Source organism: Prinia subflava, chromosome Z (assembly GCF_021018805.1).
Source record: "Prinia subflava isolate CZ2003 ecotype Zambia chromosome Z, Cam_Psub_1.2, whole genome shotgun sequence".
Lineage (NCBI taxonomy): Eukaryota > Metazoa > Chordata > Aves > Passeriformes > Cisticolidae > Prinia > Prinia subflava.
The window spans coordinates 84,504,001-84,519,291 of record NC_086283.1 but is presented as its reverse complement, the minus strand read 5'-3'; the positions used below and the strand labels follow the sequence as shown (position 1 = coordinate 84,519,291).

The window sequence follows — 15,291 nt, the reverse complement described above, 5'->3', positions numbered from 1 at the left end:
CTTCTGAGGCCAGGCAAAGCCAGCTGTGTCAGGCACCCAGACACATGGCAGGAATGAAGCACCGGCACCACACTGCAAACATAGGAGAAACAAGTCTATATAGAAATAATGGCTGAACTCCATTTTGTACACACCAAAAAATATTCTGGAGTGATAAAAACACAAAAAAGACACAGCCCAATATTACTAAGACATGCTGGAGAACATTTCTGGGCCACCTTTGGTAGCTATGTCTCTCCAGGTTAGCGTCATTGCTTCCACACCTGTCAGTCTCTATCTTTCAAAATGTAGACAGAAATAACCTGAGCAGGTCTGCTAAATTTCCCAAAGCACTGGAAATAGAATGAGACCTGACATGCTGTATTTCTGCAGCACTGAAATCACAGCAACGCTGCTTTTCTTTCCTTTCTCTCAAGCTTCCTTTTAACTATGACACAGAAAAAATTTTAAAAGTAAATGACAGTTAAATGAGCATACAGAAGAAGAAGCAGCCAAGATCTTTATAGCACTAACTCACATTTGTTCCAAGCAATTGAAAGAAGTATTTGCAACTGCATTATGAGTAACAGCATCATTCATACAAATATATGCTTACTGACTTATTAGTAGCTGCAAATAAAGACTGTTGTAATCGTGAAAAGCTGAAAAATCCTTGCACCAACACATAGCTACATGTTTAGAGTTAAGAGATACTGATAAACTCAGTCTTGGGTGGTTCTCTACAAAAATCCATAGTATCAACTCATACCTGAAACTTGCAAAGTAGGTGTTACACTGGATACACTGTATACAGAGTGCAGCTTAAGAAGACCTTAAGAATTGAGGTCTGAAGTTATGTTGATGGTAAAAACATGAAATGCTAAATATAGTTGTAATTCTGAAGATTCAATGACCAAAAGAAAAACATATGTATGCAACTTTTAAAAATTAAAAACTTATTAAAGTATGGAGAAGAAAGCCCACTTGACATAATTGATGATTTGGACTTCAGCAGTAAGAAATTGCAGGTCATTATGAGTCAATCCATCACTCAGTTTCCTCAGATGCAGAGCAGAAATAGAGCAGACACAGGAAATTGAACCAGACCAAGAAAGAAGCACAATGTGACTCAATAAATGTAACCCAGAGGTGATTTATTAGAACTCAGAGTTTGGTATAAACTGCTTTGTGCTGCCCTTCCCAAGACTAAACTGCCTTGTGGTGCCCTTCTATGTCCTCTTTTGCCCATATATATGCAGAATTTTATCAAGGTTTTAGTTCTGTCACAGGACTCCTATTTCTCATTTATCCACCAAATCATCTTTCTGTGCCATACGGAAAAAAGGGTAAGGATAGCAATTTTCTGGCTGTAATTTACTTAGTGGAATCTTTCATCTTCCACAATTCAAAATGTTCGCAGGAGAACAAGAGGAAGACCAGAAGATGAAAACGCTATATATGAAATATACAGCAAAAGGAATCTATTTTACACAGAACTTTCATTAGCACACTTCGATCAAAACAGGGAACACTTAGTGAATCCTTAGCATCTGCAGGATTTTAAAACTGCCACCACAGTTTTGGTTCAGTCAACTCCATTAGGATGAAAATATATCTTAAGTTCTGTCTTATTAAAGTAATGTCCATGGGAAAAAATATCCCCAAAGATTAATACCTTTTGGAGTGTACAATCTGCAGTGTGCCATGAAATTACCTGTCCGAAAATACCCTGTCCTAAAATGGTCCCAGTCTACCAAGTAGTGTGTTAATCTTCAAGTTACCATAATGGGTTTAAGATTTTGAAATGACATTTTAAACATAGAATTACAAACCAAGACTTGCAGAATGTGTTGCGTTTCAGAAGAGAAAGAAATGTTCATTTTCAGGATAGTATCTGGTTATTAATTCACAGAAGTGGCACATGCATCTAAGGCTGGGGTTTTCCACGAGTTAAATCACAGGCTGTGTTTGGACTTACGCAGTTTTGCCCTCACTGTCTTGCTTGGTGGCACTGGCTCCCTTTTTACCCAGCAGTGAAGCCACTTTCTCAGGGTCTCCATTCTCCACTGCCTGCAGCAGCCGATCGTCATTCTTATTCCACTCGTTGGTCTAAGTAAAAGAAAGGAGAAGTATTATCAGTACCAGCTCTGTGTACAGACTCTCCAGAATGATCCTGCACACATTTACCACTGAAAGCTTAAACCAAAGCCCAACCCAAAGGAATGGCACAGACAAAGCCACATAAAAGTAATCTGCAAGCTGTGCAGCAGAGGTTCCCAAGGATTTGATGGCTTAAGCCAGTGCCTAAGCCATGACTGAAGATGAACTGTTACTTGGAAACTCTGTAGATGAGTAGTGCAGGAAAAAGATTACCATATTTTCTTAATGTAGTTTCAAAAATTCTCCTTTATTTTTCTAGTCCTGGTTTCCATTTGAGCTGTACTGGCCCCATTGGACCCTCACAATATACATCCCATGGATAAGCAATGAGGTGCCTCATCTTACCCAGACCCCACCCTAAAAACCCAAACCAGCCAAAACTTTCCATTTTAAAGGCTTTTCCCAGCTCACATTTTGTAGAGGTTAACAGGTTAAGAGCCTGCCCTTTGCAAACTGCAGCTAGCTTTATTGAGTTTTTTATCCCCTGGTCTTCAAAAGAAACAAACAAACCAACCACTGACACAGTACTACTGAAAGAAAAGAAAAACACCCTACTTTCAGATCTTTCCAAACCTAATCCACTATATCTTTTTGATCCCTCTCAGCAGCTGAATCAGGAATACGACATGACTTCCCAACTTGATGACTCTCCCTCCTCCTCTATACAATCAGGACAATGGCCTATTTCCTCTAAAAGACTTCCAAGCTGAATCTAGCAAGATCCTAAGGAAACAGAGGACAGTTAACCTTCTGTATTCCATGTGATCATTGCAAAAGGAGCTCTAGAAAAGGAGTTGAAAGTTGCACTCATGCTTTCTAGTCTGGACCAACAACACTGTTCAGTCTCCACGAAAAACTATCTGGTGCAGTTAAAAGCTGTATTTGAACCAGTGATAGCACTCTGCTGCACTCAGGAGAGTTAACTTCAACAGCTGTGGCTTTCTCTTTGACATCAGTCAGCTCAGCTCCAGCATAACTGCCTGTTTATCAGCACTAGATATGTACACAATTTCTGGAATTACTGAATTCATGTCAATGCACACCTTGAGAAATACTCAACATAATAAAAAACAATAAAAAACTCCCATCCTCTCCTCCCCCCTGCAACACCTTGTCCTGATGGTCTATACAGACTTTTTATCTATCTTCCTCCAGATACATAAAAACTTTGTCATTTCTCTGTCTGGGCTTGTGAGGAAAAAGTGTATGATGTGCACATGGATATGAACTAACACCACAGTTAGTGTTAGTGTTTTCAGTGCACACCCTGAAAAACAGGAGGAACTGGAGGAACGTGTTCCAGGTTAAAGAGTTATTTAAAAAACAAATTAAAAAATCCATTAGGGAGAGCACAGTATGGGCAGAAGGGCAGACAAGAGTTGAAAAAACACCACCTGTAACCAAGAGTACGAATGGCAGCTTTGCCAAAGGAAGTGGCACGTAAACAGAGCAACTGCAGTCTGCTATGGCAGTGGAATGGCTGATTGGTCAGTGCACATCCAGCAGGTTATAGTCTTTAATCTCATGGCACTGCAATAAATTTCTATAGACTCTAGGGCACTAATTACTTCAGCAAAAAATTGTTTCTTTAAGCAATATTTAGACTCCATGACAATGAGTCACAGAGAGCAGCAGACTCCACCCAAAATGAGACTCAATTGCCTATTCTGCATTCAGGGAATTTCATGCTTTAAAGGCAGCCTGTTATTAAAAGCAGATGTTAAAAAAATGTATCTTACTTGTAAATAAAAAATTTTAATGTTAACTCTCTTTATTTGACAGTATATCTTTTTGAGTTTGACCTGTTTCTGAGCTTTTTTATTATTCAGTCATATAAGACATTTACATACAGGCTATTTGATGAATCAGCCTTAATCTACAAACACCAAACACACATATCCAATCCAATACTAATGAATGCTTTGAAGAAAAAAACAACACCAAACTTAAGATTTTTCCTGACCTGAAATCACCAATTTACTTTTGAAATATGAAATAGAATAAACTACAGGAAAATGTTAAGATTAAGGCCTGCTCAAAATCCTTGGTAGAACAGCTTTCAGAAGAACATTCAGCTTTAGTGTACAAAAATGGACACATCTTCAAGAAGCAGTTTCATGAATATTCCTTCAATAGTCAGCTAATAAATTGAAACATTATTGACATATACTCCAATATTCAGTGTTCTGGTACAAGCAAGTAAGCACACAAATACTTACTCCCATATTTAAGAAATATCTGAGATAAAGTGTCAATTTTCCCTTTGAGTAGCTGTTGTGCTAAATGTGTTCATCTGTAATTACACTACCATTAATATCCCAGACCAAATAGGAATGAACACAGTCGTGTACCACATTACCCCTCTGTATTTATGCAGTATGGAAGCTGCACTGAAGAGATACTCAGATGCAGAACCCTGGAGTATTCTGAAAGTGATTCTGATGCAAAGCAATGTTCATGCTAACAGTAAAACATTTTATGACATATGGAATCACCCTTTTACAAGAACAAATTCTTTAACTTGTCTTTACTCTAGTTTTCAACCATTTCCTTTCTGGTATTCTGAAATGGACACTCACATACAAACACAATTAAGGAAAGACTTAATGATGCCTCAACTTAAATTATCTGTATAGCTAAAAAGATTCTCTCATACTTGAGAAATTGAACAGAACTTGGACAAGCCATTAAGTGACCCTGAAAACACTCATAGCATCAGACGTATCTCAGTGTCAAGGAAATGCTATCAGTGTACATTTCTTTATTTTTCATACAGACTGCAGAATTAATTCTTTTTCCTGCTTAGAGGAATATGGTAGAGGCTGGTGGCTAGGCTAGATCTGTATTTGGCAGTCATTTCAGATTTCTGCTTTCATTTCTATATCTAATTAGTGTTTCTTCTTTCAAGCACTGTGACTCAAAGATGTTAAAGGAATGAGTAATTTTAGAGATTGTCACATACCTAAATCCATTTATATTAGTTCTTGCAATTGCATGTTTAACATCTATTACATTACTGTACCTGAAACTTTGCTTTGCTCCTAGAAAACAAAAGAATACACAGAGTTTCTCTTCATCATTGCACAGCAGAGTCATGCTTATTTATAAGCTAAAATATCTGTGTTGTACTCAAGATGTTTAAAAGCCATCATACTCTATTGCTCACATAAAGTCATTCATCTTTTTATTAAAGCAATAAAGATTCTATTTTAAGGCATCAATAATGTGTCATCAGTGTAACTGTAGATGAAATGTCAATTTTATGCAAGCTACAAAAATCTATTTACAGACCTTGTTTTATTTTTGAAATGAAATTATGCATAAATCTGTTCATACAGAAGAAACAAGTATGCAGACATCAACTGTTGTTCAAATATTCTTCTGATAGGATCAAACTGGTTTTTTTATTCCCCATTATGCTCAAAGACCAGCACTGTACAATGCATTCCAAAAGTTAAAGGTTCAGCTAATAAAATAAATGGCACACAACAGACTCTCAAAAACCCATTTCAATATGGAATTGTAGCTCTACTGTTCATGTTCTTCAGGGGAAGAAAACTGTTGAAAGAGAATACATATGACACCCAGAAAGACATTGTACCCAGGGTCTGGCAAGAAAGTAGGAGGTATTTAAGTCAGTAGGGCTCCTAAAGTGCCTCATACAATCAAACATTGCACAGGCACTGCTGTCCAGAGCAGATCAGAACAGAGAAATCTGTCCAGACCAGATTTCTGAACAGAGGCAGTGACTGTTGCATTACATTACATTTTTGGAATCTCTTGTAATATTAGCCTGGTTTTGACCCCACAAGTCACACATCTTTAAATATACACCAAAGACTTGGGAGGTAACTTCTGCTGGAATGATGCGAAACATGGGTACTCCCTGTTATTTTTCATTGTAAAAGCCACCTTGAACTGACACACATCATGCAGCACTAGCATTTGTCTGTCCTGGAAAACATGCACACAGAAGATGCTCTCTTCTGCCAGGAGTACAGGATGGCCAGCAGAACTGCAGATCTTAACTTCATAAACCCACTGTGTCAAGCTTCCTCCACTGCAGGCTCCAAACCATCCCAATCCACTTTTCCAAGCTGCCAAGACATTTCTGTAAGGCCCCCTCTTCACCTGTGCACCACATCCTGCCCCCTCTAACTAAAGATTCCTCACTTGCCTTGCTTTCAGATCTCATCCAAATAGCACGGCACCATCCACCACACAGCCCTTGGGAAGCTTCAGTTCTGTTATACCACTCGTTTAGGTGACATAAGAGAGTGTCAGAGAGGTCTCTGCCTCTAACATTCTGAGCCAACCCATGCAGAGCACTTCAAACTCAAGGTTAGCACAAAATAGCAGCACACTCTTCACAAAAATCTTTACTATAGCACAAGAGCAACAAAACCAACAGCTAAGCAGGTACTTTTCATCACCAACAAGGCTGGGAGTTCTTTTGTTTTGTTTGGAGATGTCTTTTGCTTGTTTTATGTTAAGACTGCTGCAAGTACACAGGTTAGTCAACCGAGTATGTAGCATTCTAGTAAAAGAAACCCAAACCTGAGCATAAACACATACATGTAATGAATTTGGAAGAATCTAATCCTAGAAATGACTGTACGTGTGAGTTCTCCTCACCTTAACCCCCACCCTACACACACCCCCGACTCCTGCAGGCCACATGCCAAAGAGTTATCAACAGCTTTCCTTCAAACAATTAACATTTTGCAATAACAATGGCTTGTGAACACATGCAAAATTGATGAAATGCGTATTTCAGCTTCATAGACCACAGCCAGTGCTCCGCTCAGTCCTTCTTCACATTTGGGGGAGGGGGAAGAGTTCATTTGTTTGTGGGTTTTTTTAATGTGTATAGTGTTCTGTATAGGTATCAATAATGAGTATTAGATATACAGAGACAAAGTAATCTGATCAAAGCTCAAGATGTGCAAGTTTTTGGATAAAACAGGTGTTTTTCAGTCACACCTAAAAATAGTAAACATTTTCCTATTAATATGCAGGGGATCAGATAATCTGTCATCCCTAATAAATCCTAAAATACAACATTGATAACTAAAAGGATGGCATGCTAAAATTCAGGTGGCATTGAACATTCCTCTCAACCATTTATTCTTTTTTTATTCTTGATTTTCAGTTTGCAGATGAAAAGCGTGTACCTCCCTAGTAACAGTTCAGTGTTTTTCATACTGAAACACTCATGAACCTGAGAAAGGAGGTAGCCATGCTTAGGATGGAAAGCAACTCCTGCACGGGGCACTGTGTGGTCAGTGTTAATGAAGTGAGGCTGAGAACTTGATTGCCTGAACCACACCACAAGTTTATGACTAATGATTAAAAAAGAATACTCAAGCCAGTGCAGAGTGCTCACACCACCTTCAGTGATCACCATCAGGATGACCTCTCAAAACCACGGCATCACCAACTTTGGCAGCAGTTACCAACAGCAATACACTGGCAGCTGTTCAGTCTCCTGTAAGCTCTCTCTCTGCACAATTTATTTCCAATTTTATCATTGCAAGATACTAATAAAGTACTTATTATACTCGTGGGGCTGAAACCATCCAGTAAAAATACTTCATATTTGGGATCACATGTTGACAAGCTGACAGATTTGGGGTCTAAAGAGAAATCCTTATAACAAAGCCTGTTTTCCTATGGAGTTGAAGCTTGCACTCGCTGTTTTATACTATGTTTTCTCTGTCACAAAGTGAACAATATCCTTTCCAGAAGAGAAGCTGAGGAATCAAAACATGTTCAAAAAAGGTACCTATTCTTTTTTTCATCACCACCATACTGGGATATTAAACCTCAATTGTCTGAGACTACCAACACACATCATGCAAGAAATAACACATAACAAGAGGTGACAGTTTTATTTAGCACTTGTACAACGTTTTCCAGGAGCAAATACCTGAGCAAACATTAACTGGCAACAACTTTGTTTCTTTATCTTTGGCATGCAGCCTACAGGAGATGATTTAAGTGACCTTGCATTGTTGCAAAGCTACTGGAGACAGAGTTATGTTATCTTCACTGAAATCAGAACTGCAGGGAAGCTGAGTAGCAAATTGAAATTCCTGATAATTTCGAACTCAGCAACTCAGTGTCCGAAAAGGAAAGGAATACTTAAAGACTGGCGTCACAAACAAACGAATGGCAAAGACACTGAACACCACTACATCACAAGGTCACCCACAAAAGTCCACATGTGTTGGACTTCCCAAGAGAGTTTTAAAAATAAGAACAATCTTATTGTGCTGACTGCATTCACAAAACAAAACATCCCTTGAAGTTAAAAGAACAGATGATAGTTTTTCTCAAAAGAATGGCTTATCTGAAAACACTACAGTCTCGGAGACAGTGGTATGTAGGTAAGGAGCTTACACCTTTCCCAGCCTTTCCATCTGTAATTTAGAGATTGTATTTGCCAGCAGCAAGCTTGGGTGATGGGAGTGGAAATCTCACTTGCAGAAGCACAGGTTGTTGTTGACCTTATCAGCAACAGCTTATTCCAGACAGCAGCAGCTTCCCCCAGGACATTCAGAGCTCAGCAGATGACCAGCTGCTGCCTCCCGGGCTCATTTCAGTTGCTGTGGCTCCCAAAGCCTGCCCTCGGCACAGATACAGCACTGACATTGCAAGCTGACCTCTGCTGCACCGCACCCGACCGAGGCAGCGCTCTGAAAGGCCATGCCAAAAGATGCTGTGTTCATTAACTTCACCACAAGTAAGGTCTAGACCTCTAATTAAGTTGTCAGAAAAGCAAAGCATGACAATTGCTTTCAAAGTATTCACAGTGATATTATCTAAATGACACTAATTGGTACAAGCGAGTCTTTTCCAGCTTCACTTGACCATCCATGTGGCCTATTTTAGGTGACTGATGGCTAATAACATTAGTTATATTTACATAAGATGAAATATTTGCAGCTCACAAGATTACACATGCAATTCTTCAAAGGTGGAAATGGCAGCAATGCAAATAACCTGTGCACATTTTACAACTATTGCCCTCCTCCTGCTTCTTGAGCTATGGTGCCTAGCTGGGGTAACTGGTCATGCTGATTGCATGAGGTCTATTTGATACTGGAGACTGTATTTGTGTCAGACGACGAATTCCATTTGAATCAGAGATAAAAAGCACGACAGGGAAGGCAGGAAGCAGTTGGAGTGAATGGACAAGGAATGGTAACAAAAGACTAACAGCAGATTGTCAGTAAACCTTGATAATTACCCATTCACTGGGTAGCTTCTGTAGATAAAGAAGTGATTATTATCCAAGTAAACCATTTTTTCATGCTGAACCCCAGAATAATGCAACCAAACAGCAAGTCACTCAGCAGGGCACTTCTATCAGCCAGAGAGTCTGCCCGGAAACTTTCCTGGCAGAAGGGGACCACAAGCTGTGAAAAGAAAGGGTCTTTCACCAAGAGAGAAGGGGAAAGATGACCTGAGTAAAATGGTCAGCTAAGACTGCAAGTCTGGGGACAGGGGATGTGGGGGGAGGGAAGTTGTAGACAAAAGTTTGTGTGGTCTTTGCTTAAATGATGACTGGAATTTGCAGCAGGTTGTGAGCTGTGCTCCAAGAACACTCAAGAGGGAAATGAAAGTGGAAATAAGTTTGCTGTTTTGCTGAGATATTTGTATTCCTTACATGCAAGTTTCTTGGGTGTTTTTTTGTCTGTTTTGGTGGTGGTTTGGTTAGTTTTGTGAGTGGGGTTTTTTGTTTGCTTTTTGTTTGCTTTGCTGTTTGTTTGGGTTATTCTAAAAAAAATCCTGTGGTTAGTTTCACAGTTTCAGTCAGGCTTTGAACACAGAGTAGCCATAAGGTCAGGAAGGGAACATGCATAGTTAAAGCACAGAAAAGCAGCCACTTTGTAACTCAACTTCAAGGCTTCATTTCTGTGAGAGCAAGAAAGTTGAAGAGCTTGAGAGTAAAAGTCAGCAAGGAAGGACAAAAGAGCACGACACAGTTCACCCAGATCAAGGAATACAGCTGGGCCACGCTAGTGAGTTTAGAGGTACATGGTGAAGTTTTGTAGGGATTGGGAGGCACACAGCTCGCACATGCTGCTTGTTTGACTTCTTACTAAAGGCCACAATGTTTTGGTTTTTTTTTTAATTCAGATACTACTTTTCAGCCTTTTTAAAAGAGATAAATCAATCTGTTCATTTAAGGAACAGCAGCATTTCCTGCTAACATACATCTAGGTGTTTTCTTTTGAGCAATTACTGATGTTTTCACATAAGCCATTTCATTCTATTGAGTATAAAGGAAAAGCGATGAGCCAAAAGCTCACAACACGCAAGGCATTAGAACAAAACAAGAAAAAATACATATAAATGGTTAGTAACATACAGGCAGAGCACTGGCAATAAGTCCAGCTACTGTCAATTTTTTATCATCTCACATATCATCAGTACAGCACCTGAAGATTTATCTTTATTTTCAGACAGCAAAGGAATAGCAGTAACCACACCTCATGCAAACAATCACTCTCAGTAAGACAGAAGAAAGTAAAGCCAAGAATTAATTGTGTATATTTGTGTAAATGAAACAATGTTTACTTTAACACAGGAAAAAACACAAGGGACTTTCTAAAAATAAAGACGTTAAATCTATTCTGTTTGAAGTGACCATCTCCCATTGTTCTGTGTTTTCTCAAAGTTCTAATGATCTGAACTACAGAGAACTCAGATGACTGTTCTTGAAATTACTCAACAATTGTACTGAAACTAAAATATAACTAACTGCTGATTACTGCTGGACACATGGGAACTCTTCTCTTCAAAAAAATCCATGAGGTGTCAAAACACAGACTTAAAAACGACCACACTTCTCAAATGGTAATTCAAGGATCCTCAATTTTCCCTACCCTTAAAAATAAAAATATATATACACAAGAAACTGATAATCGGCACGAGACATGAAACAGACCACTTCTAACAAAGTTTTAGATCTGAAGAACTACTTAATCAACAGACTTCAGTTACTTACAAAGGTCAAATAACAATTCACATAAAGCCTTTTGAGTATTGGGGTTTCTGCTGCACAACTGCCTCACGGTCAGTTGGGACAAAGGGGAAATCAAGAGGTTCAAGAAGTAAAATTGCCTGGATAATCTAATATGACCTTTTATCTGGTAAGTATATTTCAGTGGTAAATAGGGTGTGAGATGCAGGGAGAATGCTAACTCTGCAAGCAAAGTTTTTTTATTCAGCTATTGTGTTGGTGATCTTGATGATCCTCCATACTGTGTGTTAGACACAGAGGTCTGTGAAGAGCAGAGTGTGCCCAAGGACCATGGCACACACCTGAACTCCATGGTTCTAGATAGGGACAGGAAAGTCTCTCAGATTTCAACATTTAATGGCACAGACAAAAGACTTCCCTAGTGAAAGGTTTATAAATTCCACACATGAAGCCATCAGAGCGCATCCAAAGGAAGTGAAGGGTCTGAGGGGAAACTGTGTGAGGAGTGGCTGAGGTCACTTGGTCTGTTCAGGCAGGACGAGACTGGGGAGGCCTCACTGCAGTTACAACTCCGTCATGAGGGGAAGAGGAGGGGCAGACACTGATCTCTTCTTTGGGGTGACAGTGACAGCACCCAAGAGAATGGCCTGAAGTTGTGTCAGGGGAGGTTTAAAATATCAGGAAAAGGTTCCTCATCCAGAGGGTGGTTGGGCACCGGAATGGGTTCCTTAGGGAAGTGGTCACAGCACCAGCCTGGCAGAGTTCAAGAAGTGTTTTTACAATGCTCTCAGGCACATGGTGTGTGTCTCTTGGGGTGTGCTGTGCTGGGCCAGGAGCTGGACTCAACAGTCCTGATGGGTCCATTCCAAATCAGCATATTCTATTATTCTACAACTTGTTTTGGGTATCTGAGCCGACTATGTCTACCTGGATTTTTAGTAGCATGCTCCAGTTTCTGTTGACTAGTAAACTTAGGGAATACAGGTAATTTGATGGATCTTCTTGATTTCTGATGGCCAAACAGAACAACAAACAGTGTGCTGGCACTTTAGACCTAAGGCTCTATCTTTCCTCCTGTCTGTTGCTAAACGTCTCAAAATATTGCTTATCTTGCCACTGCTGCACAGTAAGCTGATTTTCATGATGTTTAGAGCTGCTACCCTTTTTTCCTCCCCATTATTCTACAAAGGGAATACAGACACAAAGGTTGCAGACAAGAAAAAAGAAAAAAAAATTAAACATCAAACAGAACTTCAGAATTAATGTAAGATGTACTGCTATAAGCTGTGTTCATAAGGTACAAGCCACCATGGCACTTTATGTTTGTATTACAAATACCTCCATGAAATTTCAGCTCACAATGAAAGTTGCTAAGTTTTTGCCCCTCTGTTAGCAAGACAAAGTACATTACTTGACTAAACTTCACCATCTTAATATTCTCCACAAGTGCCAGAAAAGATCTTACATGTTTTTAAAAACACTTCACAGTATTTTTATACCTACTAGAATGCCATTGTAGGAAGCAATACAATTTCCAAATCCATAACAAAATATGTATTAACATTTCAGAACTATTCAGAGTAGAAAAACAGTCTATTTATAGTTGAATTTGTCATTCTTGTAAAGGACATAACCACTGTTACAGGATTACAGCCCTCTATTCTGAAACCCATGACAAAGCCAAACAAAACATAGTGTAAGCATAGAGACAAATCCCTATTTCAAAAAATTATTTTGTTTGGAGTCTTCAAGGACTCAACTCAATCTCCAAAAGCACTTCATGACTACATAAGAAGGCAAAAACGTTTCACTATTTGTCTGATCTTCCTGAGGCCAGTAACAGATGTTAGTACTGTGGACTGACCTCTAGACCTAATATTTGTCAGTTTCCAAAAATCAAATATTAAAGAATCAAGCTAAGCTTAGCTGCTTTTACTTCTATGACTGCAATGAAGGCTAAATCCGAGAGTCATGGGGAAAAGCAAGCAATTGTTTTGCATTAAAATAAAATCCATTTCAGCTGCCAGTGAAGAACATGTGAGATTTCACACTACCACATCTTCCCACGTTGTTTATCCTCCACATCACATGCACTGAGAATCAGACAAGTCTTTTATGCGTCAGACTCTCTGTATGCAGAACAACAACTGCCCACACATGGCAGGCCTGAAGCAAAAGGAGAGAAAGAACAAGCAGGAACTCACCCCAGCTCCTTTCCTTAGGCCTCATCTGAAGAAAGAGTTCCATTTCTCTACAGGCATGAATAATGACATGCACAAGTTTTCTGTTCAGCAGGCATGGATTTCCTTGCCTTTTATCTGATCAGAGCCACAGCTTACACACCTTTCTCCAGACAGCCTCTGGAAACTCAGTTTTGGCTATCCCAAGCCAGTGCTGTGGGTTTAACTATTGCCTACTTGATCAGTGATTGATAGCTGTCTGCTGCCTGGCACCACCACCACAGCTCAGTATTAATGGACCAACCTGCACATCAATAACCTGTCCTCATTTGAATATTCTGATCAATAATATGTGGTTTACTAGCACACTCAGTCCTTTCACTACAGTGCTTCGGCTAATTTGGATATCTTGCAATTCACCAAATGCACTAGGATGGCTCACACAAGATGACAAGAGCTACAAACAAGCCTTTGCCTTTTTGTTTTAATTACAGATTCACTTGGCTCGTACTAATTAGTCCTAGGCTGGACTATATTTGCATGTCACAACCATCAAGATAATTTCCTGTTATCAGGGTAAGTGCTGCCAGTGGTTTGTCTGTCCTTCCCCTCTAAGGAATACTGTTGCTGCTGTATCAAGACACTCTACTGCAGGTTGTCTAGTTCATATTCTGATTTCTTTAAAGATCTGCACATATTTTCTGTAATAGAGCTCAGCAGCTCAACAGTATAGAGATTTTCAACTTCCCCAGTACAAAATTACCGCAAATTAAAAACCTATAATAATATGATGTACGAAGTGCAAAATCCTGAAGGACAGTCCACTCCCCAGAGACTCTCCAGAGAAACAGCACACAACCCCAGGGAAAGTGAGTGGACTGGCCATGCTACCAGCCCCTTTCCCACCATCAAAAACATCCCTGCTACAGCTATAACCATTTCATAACAGTTCTTGCAAGAGCTGACGTGAGAGAGAAATCCCTAGTAGTATCATAAATCTTATAAAATATTTCTCCCTTGATGCTTACAAGCAAGATTGACCTGACCAATATCCCTGGCTGTGCTCCCCATCAGGATCAGTTTACTCTAAACACATTTCAAAGACTGACACTGCAGACCAGGGCTATGTTGGATACCATGCATCTAACACAACAACTTTGAGTTACTGCTGAATTCAGACATGTTCCCAGGAGCAAAGGTCAGTCAGTGGACAAGTAATTCTCCTCTTTTTTCAAAACATGCTTTTCAATAATTCATGTGAAAGAGTGGAGGAGCAGAGGGGAAGCAAGGATTTGTAACAGGTTTTAAGTCTTCATGGAAGAAGATATAACGCCTAAGAGATTTATGAGTCATGACAAAAATACAATGAATGTGAATTTGTTGATTTTTTAGTTTCTTTTAGGAATCCACGTCACGTATCTTAGGGGTTCTCTTCCATCTCATGAGATAGGAAACCCAGAATAACATACAAGTATCCTTCTTTTTTTTTTTCATCCTGTAACAGCATCTTTAACAGACTCAGTTAATAACTGCAAAGGATTATACAAATAAGCTGAAAATGAGATCGTTTTCATTGCCAGAGACAGCAGAAGGTTTCCAAATTTTATGGGTTAAAAAAGCCAATAAATTTAATAGTCTTTTGAAGATGCTAGTATAATCCTTCCAAAATTGAAGAGAACAGATGACTCAACCATATGGCTAAGTTCCACCAAAATTCTGTCTTGTAATCATAAAATATGATGTAATGTAGTTTGGTCCCAGGAGAAGGAAAGGCGTTAGACATATGTGACATGCACAAGCGTAGCCTGGATCCATCTGGCTAACTATTTTAAAAAGGTATTACACAAATAAGCAGGGTTTTCTAGAAGACTCCAAGATAAATAGCCTTAAGCTTTCTCTTGGAAAAGAAATGGGTATTTCTCTTAAAAGCTACATTGATGCACCAGCCATTATCATTACAAAATACATAGGTATAATGAA

At 39.3% G+C, this 15,291-nt stretch overlaps 1 protein-coding gene across 4 annotated transcripts in view; it reads right to left on the bottom strand.

Annotated features, from left to right (window-relative positions):
• The window catches only part of RAI14 (retinoic acid induced 14), a 96,889-nt gene that overhangs the window by 46,340 nt on the left and 35,258 nt on the right, over window positions 1-15,291 (bottom strand). For all 4 annotated transcript variants that reach the window (XM_063422724.1, XM_063422728.1, XM_063422727.1 and 1 more), the window contains one exon: window positions 1,958-2,088. In XM_063422724.1, coding sequence (XP_063278794.1) covers window positions 1,958-2,088 — 131 coding nt within the window. The remainder of the gene's footprint in view (window positions 1-1,957; window positions 2,089-15,291) is intronic.